This window comes from Spodoptera frugiperda, chromosome 30 (assembly GCF_023101765.2).
Source record: "Spodoptera frugiperda isolate SF20-4 chromosome 30, AGI-APGP_CSIRO_Sfru_2.0, whole genome shotgun sequence".
Classification (NCBI taxonomy): Eukaryota; Metazoa; Arthropoda; class Insecta; order Lepidoptera; family Noctuidae; genus Spodoptera; species Spodoptera frugiperda.
The window spans coordinates 7,525,359-7,550,610 of record NC_064241.1 but is presented as its reverse complement, the minus strand read 5'-3'; the positions used below and the strand labels follow the sequence as shown (position 1 = coordinate 7,550,610).

Genomic DNA, 25,252 nt, shown 5'->3' with positions numbered 1-25,252 from the left:
ACACATATAGACGTATAATTTCAGTAGAATGGAAAATCACAAAAGAAGCCCAACCTAGTTATATGTAAAATCGTTGAACCTACGCATGAAATAGTAAAATAAACAAAATTTGAAGTGAACAAACCATTTGTAATGTTTCCGTTTACATTACAGGGATACTTGGAAAAGGTAATTCGAATAATGAAATTGGAAATATGTTAGTCGTATAATGATATGAAATAACGTAAGAAGTGCCTCATACCGTGAGTGTGGGAAGGGTTAATAACGTACTCGTCGTCAACTTGCTTTATTATTGATTTCTAAGCCTTCGACCGATAAATTGATCATACATTGAAACCTTATAGCTACAATATATTGTGATTATATTGTAACGAGCAAGTTCTGGTTTCATAGCTTTAAGTTTGGCATTTAATATGTAGGTATTGACTTGTAATACGGTAGAAGACTAATTTCTATTTTAATGTCTCGTAGATTTATTTAAAAACGTTAAACATGCATAATTTTTGTTTTCCTGCAAACAATTTGAAATCTCGCGTGACGTCACTTTCGTGTGCGTTTAGTACTTATAAATGATGTAGTTAGCTCAACTTTGATTCGTTTAACGTAAGTCTAATACTTTTACTTTACCTAACTGATGGACTAAGAAGATTTTTAATTTTTATACCCCGTCATCATCTTTATTGCCTTCATCTTTAAAACTGTGTATTATAGGTACAATATATCCAAAATAATTATAATAACACTGTTCTTAAGCCAACCCTAAATGTTGAGTCTGATGATCGTCATGCAAGGCATGCGAATAAAAGAAAACTGTATATAGATTTTTTTTTGAGGGGGCAAAATCATTTAATGACTTCTCTCGCCTTAGGTGAGGCGAGAGGGAGTGTCAGACTCTTACTGACTAAAAACCACCCCGTTCCTACTCCTGTTTTTCGAGCAGAGCCCCGATAAACCCGCTAGGAACCGTATACAGTTTGATTAGGAAATTATGCATATATTGTTTTGTCAAAATTTTTACACATTTATACCATCATTACTTTTTGTAAAAGAGTTCAATTAAAAATAATTGTTAGAACAAATTTATACGTTTTTATTAATAAAATAGATATTAATCTCTTCCCATAAGAAACTACTCGATTGGCTACACAATGTAGGAATGAAGGTAAGCTAAGTTTTCTGTTTCCCAGTTAACCTCTATAACCAAGCCTGCTTGTGATAGAAGTGCATTCGCCCCACTAGTTCAAGGGCTCTTCATGTCGATTCGCTCGAGCTTGTTTAGTTAGAATCGTTTACGTTAAAACTGATAAATCTATATTCACATTGGAAGCTTATTTCTTTCTGTATGCGTAGATCTACTGTTACATTTTCATTTTCATCTAAAATTAAATTGTATTTTATAATGGACTTGATTGTAAACTTTATTATCGCTACTCTTATTATGCTTAAAGTTAAGAAGGCTGCTCATGGGCAGACGTGCTCCATCGTAGGCCGCATCATCACTTACCACCAGGCGAGATAGCGGCTAAACGTCGACCCATCAAATATAAATATGTACCGTATACTTAGACTTAGATACTATCAAAGTTCTGGGCAAACTATTAGAGTATCATATTAAATATAGGCAAAGACATGCATACTTCAAGGTCTTGTAAGTATTGTATTAAAATCATTAAAAGCAGAAATGAGAATATCAAAGTCCAGTTTAGTAGGGTAAACAAATTGTCGTCATTCCTGCATCTCTCAACTAGACATAAATCCTCTGAGATGAGGGTCCTTAGCTACAACAATATCTGCATGAGCCAATTAATTTCGATCTAAGGACCAGCCCTTAATCTGATGGTCAGTCGCGCCAAACTTTCTAATTGAATTTCAGTTTACGAATACTCGCCAAATTCGCGAGTTAATTAAAACTCTAATGATGCCAAAATGTATCTTTTATGTACTAATATGACAACATGTTGTGGCTTTGTTTTATAAAGTGTTTTGTTTACTTTTACGTTTGTTGACTCTCATTGTTTTATTAGTTTAACATTGATGAATCCTTTGATAAGATGGAAAATAAAACTGAGTTTATATATAACAAACGTTTGAAAAGAGCAAACGACCGCACTTCATCACCCAGTCATGTCAAGTGACTCACTTATTACCAAATCACAAACCCCTTTATACATTAAGTACGTACTTACATACCTAGGGTATAATATTATACATATTATATTACAGATTATATACATAATATGTACTTATGATATCATTATCATAGGTATATTACGTATCAGGTAATTTAGATACTAATTAGTACATAAACCGCGTCTAATTACGTATTAAACAAATCAATCAGATCAGTTTACAGAACTTGATTGTAGGTTTCTCTTGCGCTTGCAATAAATAGAAAACTCAATATCCGGATAAATTAGACGGTATACGCTTTTTGGTTGGTCACGTCTATCGTTTATGCGAAATCGATTCGAACGTTTTATGCGACGTTTCCGACGAATTTAATAGCTTAAGAGATGACTGGACGAAGAGCAATAAACGGGAATAAGTATTCTTACACATTGGCCGATAAAACTTTATTCTCTAACTACTCGTGGATTGCCGGTCAGTACTCAGTGCTAACTTGAAGTCATTAAGTAACTCGCTTGTTCCAATAGACGGATAATGACGCCAATTTTCATAGTCTAATTGGATTTTGAATCGTACTTCTCCACCTCGCACCGCATTTACTTCAATTACGTCCTAACAACGTGGAACAAACTTTGTATCCTTAAATATCGGTAACGATCGAACAAACGGCGTGAATACACCTTAATGGAATACCTACAATAGTTTTAAATTAGACTTGCCCGTCACTTTAATGGTATTGTTCGCCGAATAAGCCGTATAGGGCTGCGATATTTCAATCCAATAAGGCGGATAGTTTCATAAATAATTCAATAAGTTGTAACAGGTAAGTGGCACTCGCACGTTATGGTCGCCCGGAGAGCCAGAGAGAAATCTACTCTAACACTCTGCAAGGTGAAATCACACAAGAAATTTTATTTCACGAAATTAATTTTTAATTCCTCCATTACTTGCTCTGAAATTACTGTCATACCCCGCGCTAAAATATTACTACTTTATTACTATTTCACGTCATTTTATTTCGAGTGATGCCATCAGAATAATTTGCTCTTAAATTGATATCTCTTTGTCATCGTAGTTTGTGCTTCAAAAGGTTTACTAAGAATGAATAGTACCGTCATACCCTTATCTATAAAGATAACTTTTGGCTGGATATTTAAATAAATCCACCGAATTACACTCGGTGCCATTGTCAGTTTCACTGAAACCCTTTTCATTTTAAAAGGTTGATAGAGCTTATCAAGACTTTATAAAAGATGCCCTTTGAGTGCAAAAACACTCACACACGATAACTGCTAGAGAAGAGAAAAGCTTGAGTAGTGTCGGGCCCATGCAAAGATTTTGTCAATCTGATGGATTATTAACGCGAGGCGAGACAGCTCGTACGTCACACGTTACACATTATGGCTCGAAGGGGCGGGAGGGCGCCTCCCTAGCGAGTTCGGGAATAGATAAGTTGATAATTTATGCATTAGATATTACACCTAGTAGCTTCACGCAATAATTTTCAATGAACGCTTAAAATTATCGCACTTCTTGTAAGTTGAGGAAACAAAGTAAAACTGTGAACAACTTGAATGAATTTCTTGGAGATGTTCCATACAACAGTTTAATTTATGGAACATTTTTTGCTGATGAATATTGTTCTTATTTTCTGCAAATTGATATTTAAAATTATTTTTTGACTTTACATAGAGAAAAGATTGTACGAATTGAATTCACTCGTATACTAACACGTTAAGTCACATGTCAAATTCTGTTTAGTTTTTAAGAGGAGAAAAGATAGACAAACCAAAACGTGAACGTACCATAACAATACATATTTTATTCTCGGAAGGACTAGATATAAGTAAACGTATTTACACCCACATCCACAGTTCTATATAACTTCCGAATGAGAGTTTAGACATAAGAAAATTTCATGAACTGAGATAGAAGGTACAATTGCTACAATTAATTTAAAGATAAAATTGTATAGTAATTTAAAATGCACTTAAACGAAAGCCGTTAATTCGTTGCACTCAGTACAGAAACGATCTCTCTAATGTGATTCAACTTAGTTCGGATTACCCCACGTGCCGATACGTAATTTAGTGGAAAAGGTTGCGACCCCGCTAGTTTGTATTACCCCGACAGTGATATAGGGTATTAAGTTCCCTTCCCTGTCTCCCTTAACGCGTAAACAAGACAGAACCTTTCTGCGTATCGCCCTCACAAAGGTTAATAATTTAGGAGACTAAGCGAGAGGAGCTTTCCGTCTATTTTCTACTTAAACTAAAATTGTTTTGTTTCCATCACCAGTGCAATCCCCATGAATTATGTATAGACCGCGGAAAATAACAGCGGCTTTCAAATACACTGTTTACAGAATACTTAATGTGCTTTATGGTAACAAGATGCTGAACAAACAATTATACGGAGACTTACCTTTTAATTAAAGCCCATCGCGTTATTTTTAATTGAAAAACTCCAAATCATTCAATTCAGACAAACTTAATATACAATTTTATCATTAAAAATGTTGTATTGATGTTGTGTTGTTTACTAATCAGATAATACAATAGACGTCCGAGATATAAATATTTAGATGTAGATATATAAAAAAGTACTTCCAATTCCAATGACTCTCGTTCTACGTATAGAAAAACTCAGTAAAACTTTTAATGAAATGTTGGAAAATATTTTTTAATTACTTTATTTCCTAAATGTAATCTGTCAGTACATAGATATGGTTAACGAAGTGTAAGCCGATTTGCAAATTCGATAAGTTAGGTGAAAGCGCGTGGACACGTCCCAAATAAAGCCCGGTTTGATCCTATTAACGCACGGCTAACGGGCAGGATCTTGTGACAGCGCTCCTCACTGATCCTTGTATAGACCCACGAAGGATTTGCCTCATTCCCTCTCTACAAATCTCTTTTTTAACGAGTTTAAATACCTATACACCAACTTGTTTCGACGGTCATGTAGGCGTGTAATCTCTATTCACATTTGTTTATTTTTATCGATGAAATGTCAACTCGAGTATACCCGATACGCGATCGGATCAAAATGAGGTTATTTATTGTCCTCTGCGACTTGATCGCGCGAAGCTCGCGTGTTTTACTTATTGTAAATTTATTGTCTTTCAGTTGTTGGTACACATGATTACAAATCGACTTTCGATATTGAAATGTGTGGGTGGAGTGGCGTAACAAATAATTAACTTTCAGGTACCTACATTATTGATACATTAAAATGCTATTGTGCCGTGCTACGTATGTAGCTAGGTATGTTGATAAAATAACAATAAACTCGAGGTCCATTACTATTAGGGTTGGCACACGTCCTCACACACAATTGTATTGTCATCGTTATTCCGTCTACGTCCGCATCCCGAGGTTCAACAAAGAATTTATTAAATAGCTCAATCGGTAGCTGTTTTGAAATTCTATGACTCAATAAAATCGCTCTTTTTTCACTTTTCAGTTTCGTCTCTCTCTTTTCCTGTTGCAGCTTTAGGTTGTTGAGTCTAGAGAATATTACATTTTGCTCCATTCACTGGTAATGTGCTCGCACGCGTATGTGCTTGATAGTATCTATTTTAGTTGAAATGAATGTAGTAAGTAACCCTGTAAGTTACAATAGCGTGAATAAACCGGCTCGCAGATAATGAATCACGTTCAATTAGTGTTTTAATGAAGTGCTCTTTACAGGGCAACATGAAACCTTATTATTTGCAGTAAAAGACCACCAAATGAAAAGCTTATACTTACTCAAATATTTTGAAAGAATCCAATTCATTCACAGTATCCAAAGAATTCTAAAAGCTTTATGTTAGGTAATAAAAGCTAAATAGGGCAATTTTTTTAATGTATTTTTTGTCTAAAATGCTATTTGAGATTTGGAAGCATTAAAAGTTGATAGTGTTTTTGTTTTATCTTATCAAAGGCCAATTTTCTTAAATATGTACTTTAATGTAGGCAATAAAGCAGCTAGTTGGGAGTCATCGTCTCGTTTGTGGTAATCAGATATTAGCTTTAAACTAAATTAAAACATGTTGGCATTTGAATCACGTCTTTTACTTGATCACTTTTTTTAAAGAAGACAGAAGCTTTTTCCTCTTAATCTCCCGAAGAGAGATGCTTTGCTCATTGTTCACTCCTCCTCTTGAGTTATCCCACCATGACGCAAAATTCAGTGTGAACACGACGATAAACCGAAGTTAAGTAAAGCCACGTGTAAATAATATAATTGTATCAGTTGTTTACATCCCCTCCACTGACGTCGTCTACTCCAAAGGAGTTTGGCCCCAATATCGACATTCTCAGCCTAACCGTGTAACTTGATACACAGAATTAGTTACACTTAAAATCAAATCAAATTTCAATGTGTTAATTTTGCTTGTTCGTTAGGCGTAACGTAAATAAACTTTGGCTATTAACACGTCAAAATTGCTGTTTAACGAGAGGGGAGGGCAATGAATGGAGATTAAACAAGACGATACGGAAACCAAGCAAACCTTCTCGATTACTTTATGGAATTAGTTCCACGAGAATTTTGGGCTTTCTACTATCAGAAATTGGAAACTGTGATCTCTCACCCAAGTATTGATTTGTTTCCCAAAACTTTAACTCACTAACTTTTAACAATGATGCTCTTATAGTTATTAGTTTCTTCAAGAAACTGAACTACAAAACAATTAAATGTTTTCAGAAATACAAAGTTTTCAATAAACGTATACTTTTAAAGTACAACAAGCACACCTTTATTACAATAAATTACTGAGAAAAGTTAACAAACTCTTTCGCACAAGTTTTCCGCTTTCCTCGATGATTGTGAAATGTTTTATTCTCTTTTAGCACTTTTCTGACGTCATTTTTCTTTTTTGGTGACGTCTTTTACAAGTGCCTTCCTCTTCTTAAATGGAACGTCGATACTTGGAGACATTATAAGTACTTATAAATTAATGAACACGTAGACCGTGAAAGTAAGTAGTTATTTAGCTGTATTTGCCTATATTAATCAATATTCCCATTTCAAGGTACTAGCACATCTACATAATGCAATGTTCACTATACCTAGAAGTCACAAACAATGTTGCAGGAGCAATCCACTTCAAATTATTAGTGTGCTTACCCAGTGAGGCGGCAGTAAATACCAATGTACATATGCAGGCTACACCTTAAGGCAATGAATCTACCACAGTAAAAATCTTTTATTTAGATCAAGGAAGCCGACAGAGGGTGCACGTTGCACTACAATCGAATTTGTTCCCCTAACGAAATCTGTGCAACGGCCTTAAATAAATAATGAAGGTACGGATTTTGGGCGTAAAACAATTCATAGCATTACTAAGTTTAGTGTACATTGGTGTATTATCCCCTTCTGTTGTCTCACTGGTAGCTTAGCAGAACTTACAAGTCGGGATAATATACATAATACGTCATTGAATCCCTTGACTCCCGACGGGTCCAAGCGAGACCGCATAATTTATCTATTGTGTCTGGCAAGCGCCGAACCGACCGTTTAAGCTGACGATTACAATTACAGACTCATTCATAAGATTCTGTCTGATAGATTAGGACTATATTAAAGAGGTATTTATGGTTACCGACACCCTATTGATAGATGATCTATCAACCGACCGCTAAATAGCGGTCATGGTGGATAGACTAGCTTCGCTTCTATAATGTAAATACATTGTTATAAAGAATGTTAAGAGAAAATAGTCCTTTGTTTACGTTGAAAAGAAGTATAGAAGGAAACTATGTCAAGAATACAACATTGTAACGTGGTAAGGTAAAAAATATGTTGCCAATAAAGCAGCTAATTATATAGGAGGTTGCGGCGGCACCTCATTCCTTATGCATTCAGCGCGCTTTAATGCCTTCATTACCCGTTTAAAGTATTAAGCAAACTTTGAAGCTGGAACGTCTCACTGAGATTTGACTAAGTGGTCGAGAGTTTTCCATGGCACTGCTCACCGGAAATATTGAACACAAACAATTACCATTTTATATTTTCTTAGATTCAAATCGGATTACGTTACTTCTTCAGCAATTATCTTGATAAATGTCTCTCACAGCAATTTGTTGGAGATCTTCGATACTAAATAATGATTTTTTTTATACTCTAGTGAAGTTTTATTGACTTATTCATTTATAATTCTCTTCGGAAATTATTTTTAGCGTGGACTTCTAGCCAAATATCTACAACTGATAGACATTTTAATGTGTTTCTAGACGACAAACAAGTTAGAAAATCAATTCTAGTTATACAATAAATAAATAATGATTTAGCAGCTTATAAGGCCTTTTCCATTCTGAACAGTATGTGAGGGTAATGTTTTAGGTACTTAATTTGTGTGTTAAGTTTAATGAGGCTTAAGACACGGAGTCATGGCTCACAAAGGGGGAGTTTTTCTCTCCCTTCGAATAGCAATTGGGAAGTGTTAATGGCCCGGTATTAGTACCATGCTTATGAGTTTCATTAGTACTGAAGCCGCGAAAGATTCATGTAAGAACGTGCCTTTATTATAAGCGACGTGATTGTTTTGAAAATTGCTTCATACCTACAAAGTTACGTGCGTGTTAGTGCTAGAATACGGCCATAGATCATGCTGATATAACCTTTTCCCTAGATTTGTGTATCATGGAGATAAATAGAAAACATGTTTCTGTGATTCCGTCGTTTAGACAGAAAAACTTTGAACCTTATTACAAAAAATACCTAAATTCATTATTATGTTATCACTTTACTCACATGACTGTTTGACGAGGAACTCGACTAGTTTCAAGCCATGCTAGAGGCTCATATTCATGAGCAGCATTCCGCGACCCACGACGTGGCGATTGTTACGTTACGTTAACAGTTACGTGAGTAAGCCGATAACATAATAATGTCTCACGAAAGTTTTAATAAAACTATACTTAATATCAAACGTAAATTCTAGATGATAAAATGTACTAAACTGTTTACTATGAACGTTCTAGTAGAAACGGGTCTTCTAGCTACCTATTAAGCAATAGGGCGGGACTCCTTTGAGGTAACTGAGAGTCTTGTGCTAACCAGAGCCTAATCATCGTGGTTGAATAACTGTATGCAGAATTCCGAACAGAGGATGGACAACGGCTAGTACCGGTATAAAGGGTAGTCTGTGGCTATTACAGCGGTAGATATTGCTTGTTAACAGCTCCGATTATTGCAATTTGGAATTACCTAAGTTCTGAATAGAATTCAGATTATATTGATACCTAAAGCGATAGGTATACCTATTAGTAGGTACATGGATACCTTAATGCAATTCAGTTGTGCTAGGTTCACCGTTCAGTACTTTTAGATAGCTAGTCAGATTTAAATGTTTCTCTTTTCAAAATGTTACCTAAATTCAGTATAAAATAAAAATAAATTTTTTTTCGAAGACGGGTACCGCCTTCAATTTCCTATATCGCCTCCATTTTTTAAGTATGGTATATCCTTAAAACTTCTGAGTTTAAAAACTCTGATGCTATGCTGGAAACCGCACCAAAATTCGTTCAGCCAAACGCGAGATAATCGCGCACAAACATACATACATACAGGTCAAACTGAGAACCACCTTTTTTGAAGTCGGTTAATGACATGTTAGTGATGTCCTGCACAAAATTAAAACAACACAACATACATACATAACTACACATCGGATTCGTTTTCTACTGATCTACTTGTAGTTAACCTTTTCCATTTATCTATTTAACCTTGTAAGCAAATCCACGGTCGATAGCTAAGCAAAATAAATGGATGATAGACAAAAACGTTATTTTAGTTTTTACACTGAACTCGTTTCAGACGCGTTGATTGATTACATTGAAATCATTTTTGACGTTGCTTTTTTAAAATTCATTCTAATCCTTTAACGCTAAATTTATTTCACAATCTATGTACCAATTTTAGTTTATAAATATCTATAAATAATACAATTCTATGGTCGAACTTAGAAACTAGTTACCCCAGGGGTCTCAGAAAGCTAGCTAGCTAGCAAGCAAGCTAGCGGGTTCCGACTCGAAAAGCAGGAATGGGACCGGGGTGATTTTTAGTCAATAAGAGTCTGACACCCCCTCGCCCAAAAGCGTGATTGGATGATTTTCTCTTCTTAAAAAAATACATACAATTACACTTGATTTATATTTTATGATTTTCATCTCATCATCATCATTTAATATTTTATTGCACCTGTTACTACAAAAATACCCATTTCTTTCTATTCTTGCAAAAAAAAAGACTACAATCTAATGCCGCTGAAGTATGGAACTCCAAACCAAAGTAATAAAAAACAGTATCTGAAACTTGTATGAATAATTCAAACGCATCGCGTGTTTGTCCTTACTTACTAAGTAATGTACCTATAATTCTAGCTACAAACGTTTTGAAAACTGCAAGCGAACATGATTTACCTTCCAATAACAGACACTTGGTTTGACATAGAGGCCATAGCTTAGTAGCTAATGCGTTTGCTTGCGACCTAAAGCTCGCCCGTTCTAATCTTAAGTGTCCAAATATTGGGACTGAAGTCATATTTTATGTTGGAACTGAATCTAGGTTTATGAATCAAAAGATAATACCTATAATAGCTACTGTATGTAAGGGAGTTTGGGGTTTCATTGTTTAAGTACTAGATTTTTTTTATATTTATATTACGAAATGGTAAACATTTTTTTTTACCGATAGGTAATTGGTCGGCTTTTTCCAATATCTTTAGGCACTTCTAACTTTGCTGCTTTCAATATTGCTTCTCTTTAATTGTTTATAATGAAAAGCTAAATTAATTAGTAAGTATAATAAATAAGTACACAATAATTCTACGAAACCTATCAACAGCCATATTTTGCGAAACAAACACGCTACGTAACTACCACGCAATCGATACCACAAACGATTTTAATTCGTATAAATTGGGCAAAGCTGCTTTATAATAGATTTAGCCGGCTTTGCGACAACTGTATATTGGGATTGCGGCTATGCAAAACTGATACAGTTGCCAATTAGTCAGCTTTTGTAGCCACAAACGAACTAATTTCATATGTTGTCATATGTAATTAAAAATGTTTGAAACACACGTGTGATTTTTCTTCTCAACATCTTTTTTGTAGACAGACGTCCGCTAGCACAGCAGACGGCCACGCCTAAAGAGAACGCATAAATCTATCACGGCTGAACCGTAGTGAATTAGCCACATAAATTCTGTCAGGGAGACTTGTTACTTGACCTCATAAAAAGGTTCACCTGTGATGCATAGGTACCTACACACACAACTACGTAGTACAAAACTCTCGTTTCAATAGTCATTTGTAGTATGAAAGATTAAACAAGTAACATTTATACAAAAAGTGTCTACCAGAGAACTTGGTTTTCAGCGCGCTCGCGTAATTTATGTATGACGGCGCAAATGCCAATTTATTGCTGAGTAATGGCACCGTTTGGAGATCTGCAAATGGGCTAGTCGTGTAAGAAGAGAAATGGTTCGAAATGTACGCTGCTAAATGTATTTATAATTTATTTATCGGGCATACTACAAATCCGAATTGTTATCGCAAGAGTTGCTGCTTTTCATAAAGGAGCTCCTCGGAGTGAGTAATGAAGTGATGCTAATAATGGTCCTTTGTTTTCTCTACAGTATTATTGAAATGTGCCCTTTTAGCGGTTTGCTATGCGTAAAACCATGTATTTAAAATTAGTTTATCAACGTCGAATATTTAGACAGCTGATATTGGTCTTGTTTATAAGGTCAAATGTATCAGAACTATCAGACCTAAATAGCCTATAACTATCCCATAAAATCGGCTATCGGCTGCAATATCCGTGTATTATCTACAAAATTCTAACTAACTTAAACCATTTAGCGCAGTTAGGTTCATAGATAGTGACTCTGATAATTTTAGTAAATCACCAAACTGTAGCCAAATTGTGGATATTGTGGGACAAATGTTACTGGTTCCACGCATTAACGGCATTTAACGTTTACAAATCGACGTGACTGTTCTATAATTGCATTGAATGCATTGATTTTTTCATTTAGCTACTTAACGTATTCAAAAACATAAAATTGCTCATCTTTTGGTTTATTCAATATCCAATTTAAAGACATAATAATATATTTTTATAATAACTATTGTGAGACATACTAAATTAACTAAAAATCATGGTTAACGCCAGTAGACCGCGCGACGTCGCCGCGTCTGCGCACGCTGCTCATAATTAAGAGTCCCTCTGTGACTCGAAACTAGTAGAGCTTTTCTCTATTAATGCACGTGAGTAAACCATATTTTTTAGAATTTTTAAGTTAACATAATATTAATTATGATATAAAAAATAAAATATACTAATTGTAATATAAAGGTGTGTGTGTGTTTCACGAATCCATTGCTAAAGTTCACGAATGATTCAGTAGATTTCCTAAGGAGCGAAGTTTTTTCATAACACTTAAAACGGAGGAAATGTACCCACCTTTAAATTTATTTACTCACTCGGACCCAGATTACAGACAGTATTTACCTTGAATATAGTCAAAGTCAAGAAGCAATTTATCTGCCAAAATGAAGTTTCTAATTTTAATAGAGAGTCCTTGATGCCTCACGAGATTCGGCCCTTTGAGTCAGTGGTCGATTGCAAATTGCTTTTTCGAAATATATTTTACTCTATCACAAACAAACTGTACGAAATTAAATAGCAAACAACAACAAAATACTGAACGTTTTAAGATAAATACTGAGGTATATAAGATCAACATTAACAATTTAGGAGTTCAGAAACTACGAGAACCGAAACTGTTTAAGTATCCACTCGATACTCAAAGCGGTATGATTGAATAAATAAGAATTTAAAGTTCCACAAAACAAACCAATCGCTAATGAAAGCTGTAGCACATTAAATGCACTTCATTCAATTTATCAATTGAGTCTCTTTCCCTCCACTAACTAGTGTGGTTGCTGATGGCGAATGTTCTTAAGTATTACAATGGCCGAACAATGAATCGCATTTAATCTAACTTTCTTTTCCCTCGGTCAGCAAACAGGAAGATAGCCCCGCCCACACAAAGAAACACGACGGCGCTAATTAATTAATGGCTATTTCTTTATTACAATTGTGACAAATTTGCCTCAAACTTGACAGATGATATTAACAATATTACATTACGTACATTACTTAATTTGGGTGAACATTGTGTTTAGTTCGAATAATAAAGTTTGATCTGCAAGACAACCACCTACGACAGGTGAGAATATTTAGGCTCAAAAAAAAACAATCTTGTACAAAGAAATATAAAGATAAACAAAATAATAATCTCCATGCCTAAAGCATCAGTGGACATCCGCTGAACAACAACGTCCATTTGGCCAAGTTTTCGTGTTATTCATCACACGAATAATACTAAGAAACGGCATTTCGTGGAAGGCTGGGAGATCAATGCACGGCAAACAGAACTAGGGAAAAATCCAAGTTTGTAAGATAAAAGACAAATAAACTGTAGTACGTACAAGCGTAACTCGGATAGAAACGGTCGGTGTAAAGCCGCAAATATTTGTTTCTTTGAGAACCCTTGCTCTTTGCACAAAAATAGGCTCGGAATTCCACATATTCCTTTTCCTATAATATACATAACGATATTATCTAACTTTTCATTGTTCTCAGCTGTACTGAGCACATCTTTGTTTATAAACACTCGTAATATCATACAAAGAAGTAGATACCTTCTGTTTCATATGCGGGTTTACTAAGCGAAGGCATCTTTGTGAACTGATAATATAATACAAAAGGCCAATTACTTACCCCTGTAATTATTCACTCTTAAGGCAAACATTTTGAGAGAATTATCTCGCTTTGCAACGGCAATATTATTTTGGAACCGGATTGAGCCAGCAAATGTTGCCAGACTTAAGACTTTGCATGAATACCGTTACATTTCATGTTAATAAGTAGGCATATACACAGATAAAATATTACGTATTCAATGTTTCCCCAAATGGCTTGCCTATTCACTGCCAAGAAATTAATATTTATCTGATCTGTGCACAGTTTCTTTGTTCGTGAATAAGACGCTTCCAAAAGATTGGATAGAGACAGTAGTAGTATTATAATATTTTTATAGCTAAGTAGAAAACACTATTCTGACTAAAATATTTCTTATAAGCTTCATACATCCATCCTACGTTCGATTTAATTTCCAACATTTTGAAAGAACCGAATATTTACCGTTCATATAATTGCTTCAATTGGATAGTTGAATTGTGGTATGCAATTACGATTTCCACTGAAGCAAAAATATTACAGTAGAAATAACTTCATCTTTCCGCGGCTATTTTTCCATCGTTTGCAATAAGTGTTACGTTAAGCTTTTAGAGTACCATCGATCACTGAGTAGAGGGCATTGGAGATCCGCCGCTGCAGCTGTAAAATGTATTGCGAAAAATATATCTGGTTTATTTATACTGGACCTACGACATATGCCTCATTCTGTGTATTGAATGAAGTGTCTTTACTCACAACGAGAGTTCATTCTTAAGTATCCTCAGTACTAAGTGCCCTAATAATTCAGTTTCCTAATGTACTAAAATTATAAATGTGAAAGTTTGTGAGGATGTCTCTATGTGTGGTAACTTTCATGCTAACTTTCAAACTAAGAATGATCGGAGGGCTTAGTACGAGTTTGCTTTACGTTTAACGAAATCGAAACGAGAGCGCTCTAATTGGTTGGTTCATTCGAGCCGGCCAATCAGAGTGCAGAACTAAGAGTACGGATCTGAATTTTGGTATAGAGATATCTAGATTTTTACCCTAACAAAGCGAGGCTCTAGCAAAACTTAGTATTGCATACAAAAGTGTTGTTTGTTTGTCTTAATTTTTTTAATTTTTCGTACGGAGTGGTTTTACGAGTATAGTATGACTTCTGTATTCTCTGTTTAGTGGTTATAAGGTTGGAAAGTGATAAAGGCTACCATTTTTCCTTTGTGCAAATCGCGTGCCTAGTGAATTGACGTGGCAACTGCTAGGAATCTATTATTAATTGTAATTCGGACCGCTGTACCTAGGTATTGCTTCCATAATGCGGTCCTAAATCCTAATGAGTTCCTGGACCCTGGTATAGAATTCCAATTGAAATGCCACATCACGCCATCACGAAATGCCGCCATTATACAGCTGCATAATTGTTACCATCGTCAAATTTAATTAGCCAAAATTATTTCATATCAGTCAATAATGTATTTAGAGAATGCATGGTATGGTATAATCATTAAAAACATTTTCTCAATAGTAATAGTAAAGTTCTAATATAATTATGTAGGTACTAGTCTGGAAAGACCCCGTAAGTACTTATGTCTCTATCGGTTCTATGAGACTTTAGTCCATGCTATATTCATAGCAAAAAGACCTCTTTATACTATGCTATAGTTACGAAAAAAACTTAAATGAAGCAGTATATGAACACGTGAGGCAGTGTCGACGAAGCTTGCAACTCTTGTCAGTGACGGATGCCACTGCACCGAGATCGTTACAGCATCGACATTACATCTATAGCCTTTCGCTTTTAACGAGCTTTGACGCTCCGGAACATTTGGTTTTATTGCGAAAAAAAACTAGTTCAGACGAATTGCTTTCCGGCAACTTTACTTCAAAAATGGAATTTACCACTGAACTCCAACGTTAGTTTTAGAAGTATATTAATTGAGCTTTACTCCCTAAAATACGATCTTCACTTTCGGAATTTAAGAGACACGGTTTACGGGTTTACTGATGTTGAATGGGTAAATAAAAATTTTAACTTGATTAAATTTGGAAGATCGCAAAGATTTCGTTCTATTTGCACCCTTTTTTAGAAGTATATTAATTGAGCTTTACTCCCTAAAATACGATCTTCACTTTCGGAATTTAAGAGACACGGTTTACGGGTTTACTGATGTTGAATGGGTAAATAAAAATTTTAACTTGATTAAATTTGGAAGATCGCAAAGATTTCGTTCTATTTGCACCCTTTTTCAGATTTCCGTGATACTGTTAATGTAAAAGAAAACTGAAGCGAATCGTTACGGGTGATTATGGCTCTCGTAAGCGCCAGGACAGCGTAACAACTTGACACAGCCATTGTTATGTTCAAGATTGTAATATCCGCTATTGCTACTTAACCACAAACAGAACGTTGGGAAATTGCACTGCTCTTGAAATATCCCACGCTTTCAAAAGACTTTTTCACTGCAGTACCTACGGATAAGTATAGTCCGTTAATTAGGATAGCATAGATTTCGTTGTCTTGTTAGCTGAATAATACGGTTGATGAAAATTCACAATAACGTAGATACTATTACTTTACCTTTTTTTGGGAGTTAATCATCATGCATGGCTATGACATGTTCTGACAATTAAAACAATATGGGTGTCTATAGGCAGGTACCTATAGGTGACTTACTGATGACTGGCATATCTAAAAATTCTATCTAAACATTGTTACTGTTGCAACAATGGACACAAGCATAAAACAAATCGAATGCTTACACGAAACTAAAAATATTCCTAACAAAAACCTAGTTGAACTGCAGCAGAACATCGCAATTATGCGCAGAGAAGAGCTACCCACAGCAATTAGATATGGCACGGCTTTTTGAACAATAGATACGGCGAAGGCTGAACAACCGCCTCGCCCCGGCTCATGACGACGTATTCATAACAATATAAGCTGAAACAATAATGCCGCGGGAACATAATTTACTAACTTTTTATAACACCATAAAATCCTCGTACGCTGCGGTCTAATAATTTGGATAAACAAAAATACGGACCTATAACATATTATATAATATTCAGTTTTCACATATGAGAAATAAAGCAGTGCCGACTTCGTTACTTATACTAAAGTCAATAAAGCCGCGTGAGTTTTGAAATAACTTTCATCTTTCAAAAAGAAACGGTTAATAAAATTTTAAGCGCATTTTTCTTGGCAAGAGCCGAATTTTTCTTAAGGCTAAAGAGTTAGTTGACCGAACCTCATCGCCGTAGGCTAGTAACTTGTATGTAAGACGTTAAAGCGAATGTTTAAAAATTTAAAGTGGAGTTCCCGTCGACATACATCGCGAGGCTTCCCGATAAACATCCCCGGGCGTCAGGTCGCCGGCCGGGTTGCTTTGTTTACGGTCTACGCGCCACTACGTGATCTATTATACTCAACTCAGCAACACTACACGCCTCTTCTAACTGAAAATAACTGACTCAACGTCACATTGTTCAACGGTCTGCATTATTCTAAATATAGTAAGTTTTACATGGAAATTTAAATTTCATATAGTTAAAATAAAATATTTAGGAGACCAGTACCTACGTATAGACCTGCCTGCTTGTTTACGTCTTGCGAGTTTTGTTCTTTTGTTTGAGGTTCGGAAATAAACTATGATTATAATAGGTAAATACTTAGCTACAGCGTGGAAGTTAATTGTTAAAAAAATTAAACTAAACACCTACCTATACACGTACAATGTCTGGTCGGTTTGAACCTAACTGTGGCTTTTTTTGCAGAGCGAGTAAGTGCAGTATAATTTCCTTAATTAAGACCCGACGTATCAAGCAATTTAAAAACTAAGAAATGCGCGAGAGCTTTAATTAAAGTCGTGATCAAAGGGTCAACTCTCAGGAAGTGCGCACAAATTTAAACTGAGACTTTGTGAATCCAACAAACCGATGAATATCGTTGTGGAGACGAATCGCTATAATATCCTTACGCTGATAAAAAGAAAATTCTAAATATTGGACCCCTTAGGCACCATAGCAATTTTAAAAGTAGCCGCTATAGGTACTGGGCCCTAACAAATCAGCGTTCGTCTCACTCAAGAGATAAACAGGGAGTATTACTACAACTAGCCTAATAATACACTTGATTAATTATAGCTAATCACTCCTTCCAAACTTCTATAAAGTTAAAACAAGACAAAAAAACCCTTCCCCTTTTAGTAAATACCCCTGGTCCTCCACGCCGAACGACAACGCACTAGGTACCTACTTGCATCCATTGCACAATGGCATACCGTGACTCTTAAGTCGTTGGTCCACCAGGCAGAAGGTCTACCAACCAAGCCGAGGTTTTGAGATTATTATTTTTAATAAAAATCACCTAAGACCTAGTCAAGACATTATAGTAACGAAAATTACGATTTTATTATGTTAATTACAGGCATAAAATATCTATGCTTTGCATACTTATGACCTATGCATTACTAGGTGTGGTGTGCAATCACAGAATAGAGAAGAAGAGATAGAAATAGTATACCGCTTGTGTTTGTATCAGAACCAGCGTGGCAATTTTTCTGAAGCCACGCCCAAATTAACACATCTCCAGGATAATCATAATATGTCACACTAGCAAAATCTTTCTGTGACTGGTCCGTGTTAAATAGCCTTTAAATCAGCCGTCACCACTTTGAAAAAAACACATTAATTACATATTAATAGAGTTCACTCTTGTCTACTAATTTTAAAATAAAGAATCTTCTTTTTCAATGCAACATAATTTCACTAACAAATTCTGCTACTCGACGCTAGTTGTCACTATCATAAATGCATTCAATTACGCTGTATTGCTATCATTTTAAGGTTGACATTTGTTTAACTAGCTACTTTATCGCTTGTATTTTCTTTAGTGATGTTCCGATATCGAAAGCTTACTTATCGATATAATTAAAATGTTCAACACATTTTAATACTCGTATACATTATAATATTTTATCAAATTTCTATAGGAATAAACATCTTTCCTTGTAAAACTGTAAATTTTTTTTTTTTTTTTCTTTTCTAAACTATAATTTTAAAGAGGTAATAATTGAAGGATTTAGATTTGTTAGTACACAGAATAATAAAGTAAGTATACATGTATTTGAAGTAAGCAGCGTCCTCTGATGAACTAATGCAGAAAAGGTGTATTAGTTTCACCTCGGGCGCAGCAAACTGAAACTGGACTGAAAAAGAAGTAGTATCTATCTATCATCATCATCATCAATAGCCCATACGTGGCCACTGCTGACCAAAGGCCTCTTCACGCACGGAGAAAGTTTGAGCATTGATCACCACGCTTGCCAAATGCGGGTTGTCGATTTCAAACTTATATAGGTTATTAGAAAATAATAAGCCCAGGTTTCCTCACGATGTTTTCCTTCACCATTTGTCAGTGGTGTCTTAATGATCTTATCGTTCGTAGTATTCTAACAAAATTTGTATTGCAAAAATAAAAAATCACACTTTATATATAAAGTATTTTTTTATTACGGTCGTATGTTACAAAAAAATAGAAAATAAAACTGAACATTAAACAAAGTTACTTCCCTTCAGTTGGTGGCCAATATAACATAACGTAATTAGGTATTTCTGCCCGCACAATCTGGAAATTTAACTGATTATTTATAGTCAAAAATTGCGCATTTTTTTCGGTTATGCTCATAATATAATATCTTGTTGTACAACATGGTCCAAACAAATTGTACTAGTTAGTGGCAAGAAACCAATTTTATCTTCCAGTCATCTTGATCCATTTTCCTTTTATTTCTGGATTCTTCGAAAATCTAAAACAACATAATTAATGTTTAATAGTTACTTATTATCCATTTTTTTTTGTATTTATCTATATTCGTAATAAAAAGTTTTAATTATATCGACAGCTTGTTATCGATAATGTCAATCCCTAAACGGGTAGCAAAATTTTAGATGTCACGAATGAAATCTTCTAGAACAGCAGGTTTGCGTTTGAAAGAAAGTAGACCCTATCATCTTAGACATAAACTTATATTTAGTTTGTAGATTTAAAAAAATATATGTCACTAGTTTCAAGCCAAATATAAATTAAAATAAAATAAAATAGCACTTACCGATGATACGATATACCACTACTAGGCACATTTTTGTCATGGCTTTCATCTTTTGACTATAAAATAGTACATTTCGTCATTTTTATATTTTTTTACCATTTTTGACGCTTTTTTCCAAGTCTAGTTGACGTTATTACAGTCCAACGAAGACTGATATGCGTACAAACGTCTAAATGACAAACATAAGCATATCTGTACTTATCAGGGGCTACGCGTGCCCCGCCTACATACTACTTCTACTTCTTTTTCTCTGTTCTGTGTGTGCAATAATTATATTCCCAATAAAATATATCCATAGCTATATTATCATTCAGCTCATAGTACTCGATAAATATTCATATTTTAATCTGTAATCGCAGTGGCGCCCTCTCTTGGTAGACAAATCTTGAATTATTTTACATTTAAAAATATATTTTACCTGTAAATTTTAAGAACATCCAAACAGTCAAACATTATTATTCTTTTATACAATAAAATAAATAAATCTAATATTATAATAATCCAAAAGCGTTAACTTTTGTCTTTCTCACAGAATATGGTGTGAAGTTAGCTGCGAAAGTTGTGCGGTCGGTACGGATTTCGCTATGTTATCTGTGGAACTAGTATATTCTGTCATCGTCCACAATAACAAAACTGACTTTCGTTTGTTTTCATTTGATTTTATAACAAATTTTAAACTGTGATGTTAATTATTTTTGAAATAAAGTGAAATGTTAAATAGCTGTAACCATAATACAAAGAAATACACTTTAGTTAATGTGATTCCTATTGTACAATAGAAGATATTGATTTGTTATTGTTCCTGACTAAGAGTATTAAATGAAAAGGAAAGAATATTGCAATTTGCACCTAGTAAGTCTACTTATTAAGTATTAATATTAAAAATAAATTCATGTAGTTTAATTTCATGAATGAATAGGTTGAGTTTCATTTGTCTGAGTTTCGTATTTGAGGTTAGTTTTGTATTTTGCTTAAAATGCTTGAAATTAAACAACAGCTGTTTTACGAATTCGTTTTAATTTGTAAACACATTTTAAATTACGTCTGTCGGTTGATTAACTTTTACAACTGTTTGTTCGTTTCACATTATTATAGTAGGTAGGTATAGTTTTTTTACTTATTGTTATTTGTGTAGGAATAGTAGGACAACGATGCCGGCCGGATGTAGTCATTGTAATTAAAATTATTAATTAGAATATTTTCGTATGAAACATAGGTATAGGTATCACAATTTATAATAAATATTGCAACAGCACGAATATAATAATTTTAATAAGAATATATTATTATACACGTAAAAACTCGCTACAGGTACATATCTACTAGACTGTCGGGGCCCGATTCGCTCGAAATGTACCTACATAAATTATTATTATCAAGCGTGATGATATTTAATTTTATAATAAATTTTAGATCAATTTATTAATAAGACAATCTTTAGAAATATTAATCTTTATTGGTACATGCATATAGTTAGTTACGTTTCTTTTTTCATAATGACTTTTGATATTTTCTCGTGCGAACTTAAGTATACATACTTACCTACTAATTACGCACGTAAATAGTACCTAGTTCTAATTTTATTTTTTGTTTGCTTCAGGGTCAATAAATAATGGAGCCGATCATCAAAGCAGATTTAGAGAATATTATAATTAATTTGCTACAAAAATGTCAACTCGAAGGCGATACTCCAATGCAGATTCCTTTGGAAGATGTTGAAAGAAGAGTATTGCATTACTCTGAAATATCTCGAAATAAGTTAGAGATAGCTATTGGCAGATATTCGTCCACTAAATGTCGTATAAATCATTGTGTCGATTTTGGTAAACATGTAACAGTTTTAAACAATCTCCTATATTTTTATGAAAAGAAGATGCTACCTTCATTCAAAACTTTATTTGATTACATACAGATATTAGAACCATCTACACGTGGTATGAACTATTATCACTTCATACATAATATGAATATGATAGGCATTGATCATCAAACTATTATTAATGGTAAAATGTTGCTTATGGAAGATCCAAAGATAACATTTGAAAGAAGTTTATTTCTAAACAAAATGAAGAAAATTCGACAAAGCGATCTTATGATCTATTACGTCAGTGAAAGAATAATAGATGATAAATGTAATTTTGAGAAACCCTGGGTTCGAAATTGTAAAACTTTAAAATTATTTACCAATGGACACATATTCTTCCACGCTGTATCTAAACAGGGTTTTATGAATGGCATATTTTGCTACACTCCAACTGAATATGATTTTTACAAGTGGATAGTAGATATTTTGCTGCCGTCGTTGAAAACGGAAAGTGTCATCGTATTCGATAATAGTCCGTTACATGGAACATCTAAACCTAATAAAGTATCCATGTTTGATACGAAAGATGAAATGAGAAAATGGCTACGGGAAAATAATATACCACACACTAACTCCATGAAGAAATCCGAATTGTATCGTCTTATTGAAAACTGTATGTGCAGTATGAATACGACTCCTCAGGTTGATCGTGTTATAAAAGCAAATGGTCATCAAGTTGTACGGTTACCTACACATTTTGAAGACTTGTCGCCCATTGACCAAATCTGGCAAGATATTAAGAAATTTCAGTCGCTATCTCAGGCTGACCTGCACAATAGTATATTAAAATACTTTCTAGAAATACCTACAGTCGTATATACTCAACTTTATGATAAAGTTGTAAAAAAAGAAAACACTTTGATTGAATTAGATGACAAAATTGAGCACGCTTTGGATGAATTCCTAAAGGAATTAAAAATCACTGAAATTGTACTAGAATAATAACATCACTATACTTACTTATTTTGGATTAAAATTTGTAATATAATATATATTTCTTCGAACCGAATATTTTTATCTTTCGTCAATTGGTTGATTTTGTAATACCTTTAACAAATAAACGACTATTACATCTAGTTAATGTTATTTTAATTATAGTCAATACCTAAATGCAGGCTTTCTTACGCACACAAACAAACCCAACTGTACTAACTTAATAAAATAATTAAAACCACAACCTATTTTAACCGTCAATCCTTACTATAGTGTCAACGTCCAGGTGGCTGCCACTCCATTCAATCCGAATCATTATAAAGAAGATACTAAGTACGCTGTGGCTAAGAATGTTCCACAAAACAAATGTGCCTTTTTGGGTGTAAATAATACCTTGAAACAAAATAAATAATGAAGAAGGGACCGACAGTTTGCCGACGTGAGGCTAATTGTTACGAATTGTATTTAATTTTCATTTGCTTTTGGCAATGTCAGCGGTAAACGACAACGGGCGCTATGGAAATGCCCGAGGCGATAAATCGATTCAAAAAGGATCTATTTGTTATCAGCAGTCCAAAAGTTTATATTCAAATAAAAACTCTGAAGGACTCAAAGGTTAAATTGAACAAGACAATGTTACTGGACACATTCATTTTATAGAATTAAGTATATAATTACTTACCTATAGGGTTAAAATTAATACTTAGGTACGAAGAAACCGGAGCTGCAGACTATCTAGCGGGTTTACCGGGGCTCCGGCTCGACAAGCAAGAGTAGGAACAGGGTGGTTTTTAGTCAGTAAGAGTCTGACACTCCCTCTCGCCTCGCCCAAGGCGGGATAAGTCATTGGATGATTTTCCCCACTCAAAAAAAGGTACGAAGATAATACACACGATAAATACTCATAGGTAATTATTTTATTGAAGAAATTTTCAAGGTATTTCCTAAGTATCGTCTAAACATTATATGTCCACGCATTGTATGTAGCTATATCTACTCCACAGAATAATTGTATTAAAGAGCCTTAAGCTGGAACAAAGTTACAAAGTGACGTTGCAGATATTTCAGTACGCGCGACTATTATGCCCTATTAGCATGCAGTGCGTCCTACATTCTACGTACGAACAAAATTAACGGTTAATAAACTTTGTTATGTACTGCAATGCACTTATGCAGAACCATGCTCATGAAAAGTCTAAGTGAAATGTTTGATATGCGAACTCGTAAAGTGTGTGTGAAATATCTACTGCCTACTTCATTATTCTAGCCGTTTCTTACATTTGTAAATGAAGTGGTTATGACTTTATATGGGTCTTATTTACGTAGGTGAACCTACAAAAAGACAAGCTGTCTATTTTTTAAGGTACCTTCCTATATCGGTACTTATACTTACCGACATAATAGATCGTGGCGGTTTTTCCAGAAGTAGGTAATAGGTCACTAATCGGAGTTTGGGTCTTGTCATTTAAGCAAGTCTAGGAGACACCTATCCAGGTGTCTCCTAACCTCAAAGTACCGGAATCCTCAATGTTTACATTTCATTTAAATATTCTAATTATTCCTAAGAAAAATCTTAACTTCTAAGTAAGTAAGTATCTACATTTATACAAACTTAAATAAAGGTGACGTAGGTAGTCTTCAAGGTCCTGATTTAGTCTAGACAGCTTTGAAACCACTTTTTCGCAATAGCCTTCATCGGGGATATAGCTCAGTGGCAGAGCAATCGACTGCAGATCGATAGGTCCCCGGTTCAAATCCGGGTGTCCCCTCAAAGTAAATAGCCATAGCTATTTTTATAGTATTTTATACATAGGTTTTCTATATTTTTTGTTGCTTTAGACAACGTAAACAACCAGTTTCTTTATGACTTTGTGAAACATCTTAGAAATGTAAACGTAGTAAGCTAAAGTTGTCGAAGATACTAAGTAACTATTACAGGCAAGATTTATTATAAATTTTAATGATAATGAAACATACTAAACAAGTCACGGACAAAATTGCCACAGCGACTAGCAATTTTTATTCAATTCCAAAAAAGGCGCAAGTTGGACTAGCGGAAATAAAAATATAGCGATAAAACTACTGAATCTACAAACATTACAACACGCTACCTAGAAATGGAAATAAATGTTTCACCTTACGAGTAAAGGCAACTTCGCTTGCATTATTGTTTTGGACGCCCAATGTATTTTTAGGGCAATTTTCTAGCTAAAACTTGCCTCATCATAATGCGATTAGAATAAAGCAGACTAATGGTTTCACATGAACATTGCTAGTTGTTTTTGTGATTACTGTTGAATTCTGAACTTTTTTAAGTTCTATATAAGGTACATAATGTTTATTGTAGATAAACGCGTATATAGTATCTCACTAATATTATAAATGTCATAAGTTTGTTTGTTTCTCCGTCAGATATCGTATAAATTGTCTAAGTTTGTTTGGTTGTTTGGATGTTTGTCCGTCAATCACGCTGTAA

The 25,252-nt window shown here is 34.4% G+C and overlaps 1 protein-coding gene and 1 non-coding gene across 3 annotated transcripts in view; both read left to right on the top strand.

Moving 5' to 3' along the window:
- The window catches only part of LOC118269981 (uncharacterized), a 33,565-nt gene extending 10,646 nt beyond the window's left edge, over positions 1-22,919 (top strand). The window contains exons 1-2 of one of the 2 annotated variants that reach the window (XM_035585385.2): positions 20,583-20,831; positions 21,580-22,919. In XM_035585385.2, the coding sequence (XP_035441278.2) occupies positions 21,592-22,785 (1,194 nt within the window). In that variant the 5' untranslated portion in view covers positions 20,583-20,831; positions 21,580-21,591 and the 3' untranslated portion in view covers positions 22,786-22,919. Of the gene's footprint in view, positions 1-20,582; positions 20,832-21,579 lie in introns of those variants that run through there. The other variant, XM_035585386.2, reaches the window with a different exon arrangement.
- A 1,554-nt stretch (positions 22,920-24,473) lies between these two features.
- Positions 24,474-24,545, top strand: Trnac-gca (transfer RNA cysteine (anticodon GCA)). The gene has a single exon. It is a non-coding gene; the product is annotated as a tRNA-Cys (tRNA).
- Positions 24,546-25,252: the final 707 nt, after the last annotated feature.